Below are 12,076 nucleotides of genomic sequence, written 5' to 3'. Positions count from 1 at the left end.
AACCAGCTGGGACTTTTCTTAAGCTACATTTTCCTCTGGCCAGAATATCCTCATGGCTGAAGCTGCCTGTTCAGTATCACTCCACAGAGAAATGGGTCTTTCTGTTTTCCTCATAACTGCAGACACTGCTGCTTTTTCAGGCTGGGGAAACCCGCGGACCTGGTATTCAGCTTATGTAATAACTGGCTCCCTGCTGAGCTAAGCCACTAAGAGACCTGCACTCAATTTCACAAGACAGATATTTCTCCTTCTGGGCCAGAGTCATTCGTAATGTATTGACTCAAAACAAGTACACACGGTGCTTCCTGTCTCCCAGAAGTCCTGAATCACTAACACTTCAACTCACTGTTATTTTATTTTCCAAATGTAGCAGTGAGAAGTTTCAGCAGCTGCCGATGGATACCAAATATATCCACCATACCATCATTTTAAGAGGTCTTTGAAATTAAAGCCCTCAACCCAAACACCGTGATATAATCGTCAGGCAGAGGTCACTAAAAACTGAATAGGGATGCAAGAGGGTGTGCTGAATGTCTGCACTCAGATCTTAGCAGCATGGTCTTCCTGGGTAAACTTAGAGACAAGGTATGTGGTTTTCTGAAGCTCATCAATAAAGTAAAGATAATGATATCCCGGTTCGATGTGAGAATTCTGCAAACCACCTCGCTCCGATCCAGGTACAATGAGAGCTGAAGACAGAGTGCTGCTTCTCTCCTGGTCATGACCTTGAGTATAAAAAGGCCTATTTGGGTGAAGAGCGAACACAAAGAAGTTGTCTTTCCCCTTCCTCTGCTGCCAGGGCCTCTGTACAGAACACCAGCTCACACAGCTTGCTGTAGGACAGAAGTCCGTGATGGTGAGTGTATTCCACTGTGATTCCAAGGACAAGCTTGGTGTCGGTTCGAGTCCCAGCTATTTTCTAGCTGCATCCCCGCACGTGAGTTATTAAACTTCCCATTTCCTCATCTGTACAACAGCAATAAAAACAATACCTAGTGAGAAACAAATGACTTGATACACATTGAAAAACACCTTTTTTTATAACAAGGGTTGTTCTAAGAATTATATGAAAAAGAAATGCTTATAAAGTCCTACTACTATTACTATATTACTATTATTATATTACTATATTACTATTACTACTACTACCATTACTACTCCAAGCAAGTGGCTCATCTAAAACCTCCCCTGACCTTTGAATTTTACTGTCGTGGTATGTTTTAAGTTTTTTATCCACACACTCCTCAAGGCCATAAAATAAACTAATTCCAGCCAAACTTAAAAATCAAACCTATCCACCTCAATGTTCATAGCAGCACAATTTACAATAGCCAAGAGTTGGAAGCAACCTAGGTGCCCGTCAGTAAATGAATGGATCAAAAAACTATGGTACATTTACACAATGGAATTCTATGCAGTAGAAAGGAGGAGCTCCTACCCTTTGCAACAGCATGGATGGAACTGGAAAGCATTATGCTGAGTGAAATAAGCCAGGTGTTGAAAGACAAATACCATACGATCTCACCTTTAACAGGAAGCTAAACAACAAACAAACAAGCAAGCAAAATATAACCAAAGACACTAAAATAGAGAATAGGCGGACAGTGACCAGAGGGGAGAGGGGAGGGAATTTCAGGGAAAAAGGGGAAGGATTTACAGGAACTAGTATAAAGGACACATGGACAAAAACTAAGGCAGGGTGGAAATGAGAGGAAAGTAGGGAGCACTCGGGGGGTGGGCTGGGATGGGAGTAAAAGACAGAAAACTGTACTTGAACAATTAAATTAAAAAAAGGAAAAAAGAAAAAGAAATAAAATAAATAAATAGTATCAATACTGAAAAAAAGAAATCAAACCTGAACCCACACACAGCAGAAATGACTGCAAGATAGGAAAGAAAAGGGAGGCAAAAAATTGCTCTAAGGTGCTAGACTATTTCAGTTATTCTGGGGCAATTTTCCTTCCCTGGACCCTCGAGCTAAAAACTAAAAACAAAGTAAAAATAAATAAATAAACAAACAAACAAATAAATAAAATCCTCAACAGCTCAATTACAGCCTCAGCTTCCCCAGTCCATCTCGCTGAACACTGGTGCTTCGTGCATGGGTAGCACAGGGGATAGCTATCCTTAAATAACCAAACGGGTGTGTAGAACACTACAGCAGACTGAAGGAGTTGGGAGAGGGACAGAGGAGAGGCCCTGACCTCATAAGGGGCCTTGTAGGAATGGCCAAAACATGAAAACACCTTCGAACATGGCACCCGACTCAGCAACTCCACCTCGGGAACTGCCTTTCTCTAGCAATTCCTGTCTCTGCCACATCCTCAGTCTCCAACAGCATCTTCTTCAAGGGCACATGCCCCGGCCTAAATTTTCTGGTGGAAGAACTCCACCTCTCTGTACCTATTCTCTATCCCCCCTGCCAATCATTACTGTTTCAGGGAGGCCCAGAGTTCCAGAGGCCGACATGACTTGCTCAAGGTCACACCCAGTCAGCAGGTTCAAACATAAATATGCCAAAAAGCAACACTTATCTTTTAAGCTTGGTCCCTTACAAAAGACACATATACACTGGTACCTGACCCTGTGAGTCATGCCATCCTCTTCCTCTGCAGTAAGATGTACTGTCTGGAGGTCTCACTGTGACAAAATTAACCGACTGATGACCCAAAGGAACAGGTTTGGATTTTTTTTAAAGGTGTGAAAGGGAGATGTGAGTCAGTCCTAAGAAACTCCCAAAGCTACAGAAACTGCCTATGCCACTCTGAGCAGCGCGGAACTCCTGCCCCTGCCCTAGAGAAACTCTCACAAGGATCTCTGGAGGAAGAAGGTCTTATCCCAGAGAATCTTGGGAAGCTTCCGGGAGATTGTGACTTCTGGGCCTTTCACAATTTTGCCTTATTAGTAACCTTCCAGGACCTCCCTCCCATCAAGAGCCTGATTTTCCAAATAATATGACATTGAGGGGAAAAAGAAATACAGGAAAGAATAGTTTGAAATGCAGATCAATTACACCATGGTCTCCATGCCGCTGTTTCAGATCCCAGCTCTGTGCAACTTACTAGCTAGGCAAGCTCAGGAAGTTAGCCTCACCAAGGCGCAGTTTGCACCTCTACAATTGGGAATGTTGGAAGGATAAATGAGATAAGGTTAGTAAAGCAGTTATCATGTCTGGCACACAGAAGAAAATAATTGGTTAGAACGTACATATTCACTGACATCAACTTTTCAATATGTTTGACAGTTTTCACGATACAATGTATGGGAAAAGTATATCTCTATGGTCATTTTAGCGGGAACCCATACTGAAGTATCCCTGCTAATGAAAGAGGGGGCAAATGTCACAGGAAGCATCTAGAAATAATTCTCCAAGCTTCATTTTCGGCAAACTTTCAAACCTCTCACCAACCCCCCAAACACTCCAATGCTTTCTTTCCCCAGGACCCTATCGAGTATACACACAGCATGTGGAGAGAGTAAGAAACTTTCAAAGAGACAGAACTGGGTTCAAGCCCAGCTCAGATACTCACTGTCTATAGAGAACTTAATCTGTACCTCAGTTGTCTCACCCTCGATGTAGCAAAAATTCTTACCCCACAAGGTTACTGTGAAGATTGGAAAGAGCCTATGCAAAACCCTCACCAACATCAGGGCCTCAAGGAATGCCTTCTTTATCACATTTCAGCAACTAGAATGGGCTCTGTGGAGACACTCCATGTTTTCCCCATGAGCACTCTGGAGGGAGGTGGCTCCCAGAAGCTATACTGCAGAGATGAGGTGGGGACAGGGGACAAGGGAGAGAATAAGAGAGCAAGAGAAGCACAAGGCCTCAAAGAGAACATTCCACAAACCAGGCCAGCCTCAGCCTCAACAACTCTCCCAGAATCTAGAGAAAAATAACCCAAACAAATGAAACCGAGACAAGAAAACAGAGTTCTGCCCTGCTTTTAACCCTTCCCTTGAGCGAGCCCCAGTTACTACACTTTGGTTTTGATTAGAAAGCTCAGCTGTGCTTCCCTGCACCCTTGCAGCCCCCAAACCCCATCCTTAACAGGGATGGCCTCTTATTAAAGACAATCATGCTTTAATCTATACACCAGAACATGCTAATGATACCGTACTGGGTTTTGGTCCTTTGCCAAAGAGTGAACAGTGCCAACATTTGTAGACTTCCAACAGGAAATTAAATAACTGCCCTGCTGGAAATATGAACCAATTTACGGTGGTCAAACCTGAGTCTTCCAAAACATTGGCATGTTTACGCGTATCAAGCACTGGGAACATATGAGGAAGGAGATGGGGAGGAATTCAAGTTTAAACTCAACAAAGTCTTCAAGGGAGACTTTGAAAATGGTCCTTTTCGCCTCTGCCCAGGGTATATCCTCCTAGTACGGGACCACAGGGCGTTTCTAGCATGCTGCCCTGGGAAATATTAACTGCTGAAACCTCAGGCGGGGCAGCATTACAGCCACAAATTCAAAAGCACAAGCAGGCAGGAAATGCAGAACTCCAGTTTCCTCCCAGAAGACACGTCCCACACTCTGCCCACTGCGTTATGAAGGACACGTTTTTGAAGCCATCCTATTACATTAAAGCTTTCCTCTTTATACACACAAAGAAGAGTAATGCTTTTAAAAACCTTGGGGCCTTCTCATGGTTAAGCTCAACAAGGTTCTGCTTTGTATCCCCATTGTATTCCCAGTGCCTAGCACGGTGCCGGGCATTCAGTAAAAGGAAGCTCCTGCTACTGTCACAGCCATCGCTGGCTTCACAACCACCAGGAGTGCAGGGTATCAGGCGACCCTTCCAGCATGGCAGCTGTACCAGATACATCCCTACCAGGCACAGACGCAGAATACAAAGCAGCAAGGAAGGTGCTGTCCTTCCACGCTGAGCATCTGCTCTGTCTCACACAGAACACAGAGTGAATTTCTTATTGGACCACATGTTCGCAGTCCTCACAACAAACCTGTGAAGTAGCTATTCTTAACCTCATCTTGCAAATGAAGACATGGGTACTCAGGGAGGCTACGTAAGGTTTAATGGAACAGAGGCAGCACCTGCACCTCTGTTTCTCCTACTTCTGCCCCAGTCCTGTGAGGGGCAGATCATTAGCCCCAGACCAGCTACCACAAAACGGAAGTCAAAGAAAGCCATGGTGGGGAAAATCCACTAAATAATGCTCCTGAAATCAGACCTCCTGAATCCAGCTGAAGGCCCGTTTTCTCTCAAGGGACTAGTCAACACGTTTCTCGGTGACAGAACTGGCTTAAACGGCTACATGAGACAATGTGCGTGAGAGGCATCTACGGACAGCCGGTCAGCAAAGTGTGAATGTTCGATGTCCCACTGGTTAGTAAGGTTCTGCCTGTGGTCAGCTTCCAAGAGTGGCTGCCATTGTAGGTTCTACACAATCCCCAGATCGCCAATCATCTCCTGGGGTCCCAGCCAGAGGGCAGGGCCTCCTGGCCAGTCAGATGACTGGAACCCCTGGAGGTATCCAGTAGAGAGAGTGGACTGATACAGTGGTTCTTAATCAGTAGGGCACAACAGAAGCACCCCAGAAATGTTTTCCAAACAGGCAATTACACCTCCGTCTGCACTGTCTGTCCCTGTGGGTCCTGGGGCGGGTCTGTGCCCATGTCCTTCACCAGGGCTCCCCAGGTGACTCTGTACTCACCCCTGATGAAAAGCCACTGGGACAAGGCCCCTCAGCCTCACCCACAGAGTCAGAGAAGCTTCCCCTTACTCCCTGCACCCTCGTTACTCAGGAAAAGTAAATGAAATCACCTTTCTGGTGGGTAAAAGAAGCTCGTAAAAGAAGCCATGCTTTGAAAGTTAAAAGCATTTCACCACAGAAGATGGTATTATTATTATTAGTTTCATCTTCATACACAAAGGAGTATATTATAGAGCTGCACATCCTCCTGGTCTCCTTTCATGAATACTCAAAATGAAACACAAAAACTGAAAGCCAGCTCTCATTTCCACATCAAGTCAGCAGAGAAGAGCCAGGCATTTTTCCTTAATACAAAATTACAGGCCACCACCCAAGAAACAAAAGGACGACCAAACTTCAAAAACAACAGAATTGCTTATCCAAAAATGTGTAATATTTGAAGATGTAATGCTCTCAGATTACCATAATTACTGGCTCTGCTCTCTCCAGATCCAGAAAGTCTTCATCGCGTGGAGGCTCTCACCATCGGCAATGAGAGAAATGGGCTACACTGTTTTTCTCCCATCGAATGACCTGAGAAACCAGAGCTGCCGAGGGTCAGGTGGTCTCAGGCTGGCCAGAAGACCAACCACGAATTACAGTGCATTTGCAAAACTAAACACACAGAGGCCAATAATAATATTCCAGTGCCCTGGTGCTTTTTATTCCCAAAGTGATCAAAGCTATAGGTGGAAGCAAATGAAGTGAGAGGGAAAAGGCTGGTGGAGAGGGAAATTGGGCAGAGTAGATCCAAACTCCTAGCTGAGGGGAGAGACAGTTTGATAAAATGCAGAAGTACCAAGAGACTGCAAAAAAGACACTGGCTACTGCCCCGATCCCAAGTGAAAAAGCTGAAGAACCTGTGTCAAGGAGCCACCCCAGGCTGAGGTCTCAATGCTTGGCTTTGCCTGATTGTCCTATCTGCCAAAGCGCACAAAGCGCGGGTGTCTGTCCAGAGCTCCTGACCTGCGTCTGCCAGGGAAACAAAACCAGATGAGCACTGCGGACTCTGAGCTAACTACGCAGGCCCCTGAGCAGCTGCCTGACTCCCAAAAGCTAAAACGTTCACTGCAATCCAAAAAAGCATGAAAAATAACAAGTCATTTGTAAAACACAAAAAAAGATAAACAACTAATTGGCAACCGAAGAGGTGGGTGGGGAGGGGGTGGAATCCTCATTCAGGGCCACATATATTATGAGAGCTTCAATAAAAAGTTAAGTAGAGGCATTAAATAGCCCCAGGAACTGGCAACGGAGTAGGAAAAAGAAAAACGAATTCAATGACCTTTTGTGAATATATTTTCCAGAATAAAGAAACAAACATGCTTTCTAGCCAAAGCAACAAATATGTTTTTCTTTGCTTTTATTGGACTTTTCACCCTCAATATGATTATGGGTTTAAATCATTCCCCTGATACAGAGAGAAATCCATCTTATCTTCACACTATTTCTGAGCTGTCTTTCACTCAGTCCATAAAGCTTTGGGGGCCACAGCCCGTCCCACCACTTTAACGGCACAAACATTTATGAAGCAGTTACTTGGTGCCAGGCACTGTGGTAGGTAGGCCCTGTAGGCGGTACAAAGCTATAGGGAGGGCAGTGGTGCTTGCTCTGTAATATTCTGGATAAGAGCACACACACTCAATTATGCTGGAAGGCATTCATTCATCCATGCATTCATTCACATCTGCTATGTGGGGGCACACAGTTCTCAGCAAGGTCCCTTCAACTGGCAACAAAGGTTTCTGGAGCAAGATAGCTCTTAAAGGTATATTACCATGACAGGCGATATTACTGAACAAATGAAAATTTTCCAGCTCCCCAAAACTTCCTACAATTTGTCTTTCAAGGGAACAACATGGTCTCTGATTCAGCTTTTCCATAAAACATAACTGAGCTGAATTTTAAAGAGGAGAGTTTTCTGAAGTGTGCTTTTAATGATGAATAACCTCATGGCTTTCTAAATTACTTAAATGGTAAAAATTTTGAAAGCCAACCTTTTACTTTTTCTTTTTACTCTGCCATATCTTGAGACCTCCCCAAGCCCAATATCTGCTTCTCTTATTTGAAAGCAGGGAGGGGATCGCCTACCAGCCTCAGAGGCAGCGGCATGGTGGAAAGGCTTACGAGCCTGACACCCTGGAGCTGGACCCCAGCTCAGTCCCTTCCCGGGGACTGAGACCCAGGCAAGTGACTTAGCCTCTCTGGGTTCAGCTCCTTCTTCTATAAATTGGGGTCAATAATTCCTCCCTCACAGTGAGTGGTCATGAGGATTAAATGAGGTAATAAAAATGAAGGCCTTAATAGAGTGTTTGACACATATAAAGCTTAATAGATGGTAGTTATATTTTAATAGTATTTAAACACTTGAAATTATAGTATGGGAAATAATCCTAAGTACTGCCTATTTTATAAGTACTACTGTCCTTATTTTATTTAAAGGAAAATTGGGACCTGAAATGTGTCACAAAAAGCTGAATGTCAGGTTATATATTTATTTCATAAATTCAAGTTTCTCTAGCCATTCATCCATCCATTCACTCATTTAATGAAAACTTATTGAGCACCTGCCACTGGAATTAGTAAAATGCTTCAATAAAGGGCCACATAGTAAATACTTTAACCCCTACAGGCCACATGGTCCCTGATGCAACTATTCAGCTCTGGCAGCAGAACAGAAGCCCTCACAGACAATGTGTGAATGAATCTGTATGAGTGTCAAGTTTCCGATAAAACTTTATTTACAAAAACAAGCCACAGGCCAGATTCAGCCTGGAGGCCTTTTGCCAGCACATAATTTAAAGAGCCTGGTTTTATTTCCCCAAAGCCTTCTTTTTTATTGGAATTGATTCCAAGGAACCTGAGGAGGCAGAGCCAAAGGTAGGGCCGTTCTTCTTCGCCCACCAACTGCCTGAGCCACCCAGTCCCCTCCAGATCGTGTCACAGAGGGGAGAACCCGAACCAGGCCTCCAAGGCAGGCGGAACCTTAGGCTGCCAGAGCCATCAAAAGCCAGGAGCCTCCAATGCCCTCCCCTCCCAAATGGAGGGACTGAGGCCCCCGGAGAAAAGAAGTGCTATAGAGTGTCCCGAGTCATGAAGTAACCAACAGCTAGAGTTAGAATTAAGCCTGCAGTCCCGAAATGCAGGGTCCTTCCTGCTACAGCTCAGTGTCCCTTTCCAGAAGGAATGCAGAAAGACAGAGGGAGGGGTTCCCCTGTAAAGCTATCGCAGGCAGCTGCTCGCAGAAGCCTGCAGGGTTTGGGTAAGGAGGAAGGCCACAAGCCTCTCCTGGGCCACATGGGCCTTCTGACAACTCGTTCTCTGAGGAGATACACAATCTTAATTTAAAAAGTAACCTAAACACCTGGACCAGTTTCTCACAATTGAGTGCCTACCTGACAGTTTTAGGAGCACTGAGCATGAACTTCTGCCCATTCAGGGGGTCTCCGGCCACAGGCAGCTCAGCTCCTGGCCACTCCTCCCACCCTGGGTTCTTCAGGCACTGCCCGGACTGTGCGAAGGGATGTTCCTGTCTTCCCATGCCCGGCCCACGTAAAGGAAAAGGGGCTCAGAGCACACGACTGTAATCAGATGAGTATGCACCTATCGTCTTGGCAGTCTCCCTAAACTGCGTTCACCCACGTTAAAGCAAATTATATATTAACCTCAATCCCACAGTTTTGTACAGTCGGTTGGTTCTGTAGCCTGTCAACACTTCCCGTCTCCCTCAGGGTCAGTTTTCAGACACGATTCAGATTTCTGACACCCCCATTGGAACCAAGGAGAGACCAGATGCTGCACATGAGCCCCCAGAGGTCCGCACTCAGAAATTTGGGGGTTTTGACAATCATAATATATTTCTCTAACTATCACTTACAGTTATTTTCTGACAGAGAAGTTATTTACTTCCTGAATGATTGCTTAGATTCCCTAGACTAGGCTATCCGGCCATTTGTAGTCTGGGATTATTTCCCAGAATACCCTCCATGGGCCTCCCAGACCATCGTCTCAGCTAAATGAACCGCCAGCCTCTCTCCCGGGGGCACTGTTTCACACCCCTGTGCCTTTCACGCGCTGCTCCCTCCACCTGGTCTACCCTCTTTTCCTGGCAATCACCCTCAGGACCCTTCAATATCCTCCTCCAATTCCGTCTTTCTGTGATGCCGTCTCTGATGTCCTCAGGACAACTAATAATCAGTTCTTCTCCAAAACCGCAACACTTTATACCATTTATCACATTACATTACATTATTGAGACTACGTGTGTTTCCCCCTTCCACCTCTGAGTTCTTCAAAGGCTGGAACTGTGTCTCTATCTCCAGAACTCAGCATTGTGTCTGGACACGTGGTTACATAAAGAAATGAAGGGTGCCTTCTAGTTCTCTGTGATTTCTTACTGCGCGTAAGGGAGTCCGTGCTGGACAGCCAGGAAGACATCAACAAAAACGAGGAAGAGAGGAATGCTTTAGAATGTTCCCAACACATCTCTTGACTCCTCTGGCCACTGCCCAAGAAGCAACATTCTTCCCCCAAATCAACCCACAGACTTTGTGACCAAATCCATACACCTGCTGATAATTTCCCAACACGCCTATAAAATGAACACAGGCACTAAATTCTCAAAATGGGTTTCTCTTTTCTTAATTGAATACATTTTTCCTGAATATATTTGGAATGCTTTTCCTCCCCCTACACAAACACCTGGCCTTTAAAATCAATTGAACCCGGGCAAGTTGCCCTCACCCAGCCTGCCTGCAGCGCTGGAATCCAAGAGCTGGTGAGTTAGACCACTGGTGAGTCTGCTTTGTTTGATGAGTTTCCCCTGGTAAAATGAGTTAGCCAGAGCTGAACTCTGTGTATCTTCTTTATCAGCATCTCAGAGCACCTTCTTTGATCTTTTTATAGGCCTTGCTTTAAGAAAATCCAAAATCTAAGAAGTTAAATGTCCAATGTATTCTTGGGCTTTGGAAAGGTAAAGCAGACGGTGTTAGTTTACGAAGACGGTCTTACACAGGTATTTTCAGGATTTCACACCCGCTGCCTGAAGTGAGGTACACTCACAGCAACTTTCTCTAATCGAAAGGAGAAAACTCTTTCGAGGCAGGCTGGCCTCCCTGGGTCCCCCTGCTCAGGCATCACGCTGGAAGTGGACTTCGGTTCTCTGCATCCCCGGCCTGGACACAGAAGAGGAGGGTACCTCAATTTTACACTTCTGTGAAGCTTCCATTCCCCACAGAGTAACAAATGAAACGCCTGTGTGACACACAGCATACTAATTCAAACAATTTGGAAGCAGACCTGGTATTTCAGATCCCATTTTCTAGTCTCTTTGTGCTAAAATAGAGAGATTTTAATTTCAGGCACCTCTTGGTGCTCTTCCTGGAAGACTGTCTTATTTTCCCCTTTGCTTTCAATACGTATCAAGGGCACTCTACAAGGCCTTCACTACACGGTAGAGTACTCATTGGTTTGCCACTCCACCTCCTTCTTGAAGGCAGAGAACTTATTTCCGAATATCCGGCACCTAATGAGGCTGGTACACACAAGAGCTTAGTAAGTATCTGCTGAATGTTCTTGACTACCTGGACTCTACCTTTTCCAGACTCTGGGGTAGCCATACCTGATCTTGGACTAGCTATGGCCCCAAAGAAAGTATTTAAGACGCTGGATGCAACAACAGGTGGCCTCAGCATCAATGTCCCTTTGTAGTCAGATCCAGGTGGCCATGAATCAAGTTGTATGACAAGATGAGCCCCAGGGTCACTACTGATAATTATCTGTGCTCTTTTGAAGACGTCTTATCTTCCCAAAATCTGGTTCACCTGGGTTAGAAACTGTATCTCTTCTTGGCCATACTCAAATGTGGTGGTTTATATTCTTCTGATTTAAAAAAACTGAAAGCCTTGTGATTCTAAACAATGTAAGTCAAAGGTAATTTTTCCTTGTAACAGGCACCAGAGGTTGGCTCATTCATTCCTCCCCTTTCCTAGCCCATTTCCGCATTTTGTCAACTGGAGGCTAGAAAATGAAACTCCAAGTCACAGCTTCTTCTGCAGGAGGAGAAATACACCTAATAGAGTTCTGGCCAATGAACTGCAGGTGAAGGACACTTGAGAGATTTTCCTTCCAAATAGAAATGTTTTCACTGACTGCTGCTGAAACAGTCAGATGATAAGGTAAGACATTCATTTACTAAACATGCAACAGACATTTACTAAACACTGATTACTGACTTAATTAGAATGTACATTAGGATGTGGCCACAAGAACCCCAAAGTTACACAGGCCTAAACAATATAGGAGTTTATCTGTCTCTCATATATACATTCTTCTCCAGATGAAAATTCCAGATACGCA

General features: G+C 44.8%; 1 protein-coding gene across 2 annotated transcripts in view; it reads right to left on the bottom strand.

Annotated features, from left to right (window-relative positions):
* ROR1 (receptor tyrosine kinase like orphan receptor 1) overlaps positions 1-12,076 on the bottom strand; it is a 378,093-nt gene that overhangs the window by 336,210 nt on the left and 29,807 nt on the right. Inside the window, exon 1 of one of the 2 annotated variants that reach the window (XM_053655610.1) lies at positions 9,115-9,259. The exons of the other annotated variant lie outside the window; for it this stretch is intronic. Within the exon in view, the coding sequence (XP_053511585.1) occupies positions 9,115-9,154 (40 nt within the window). The 5' untranslated portion in view covers positions 9,155-9,259. Of the gene's footprint in view, positions 1-9,114; positions 9,260-12,076 lie in introns of those variants that run through there. 2 annotated transcript variants of the gene reach the window in all.

Source organism: Artibeus jamaicensis, unplaced genomic scaffold, assembly GCF_021234435.1.
Source record: "Artibeus jamaicensis isolate MK-2021 breed Jamaican fruit bat unplaced genomic scaffold, CSHL_Jam_final scaffold_1019, whole genome shotgun sequence".
Taxonomy (NCBI): Eukaryota; Metazoa; Chordata; class Mammalia; order Chiroptera; family Phyllostomidae; genus Artibeus; species Artibeus jamaicensis.
This window is presented reverse-complemented; position numbering and strand designations above follow the sequence as displayed.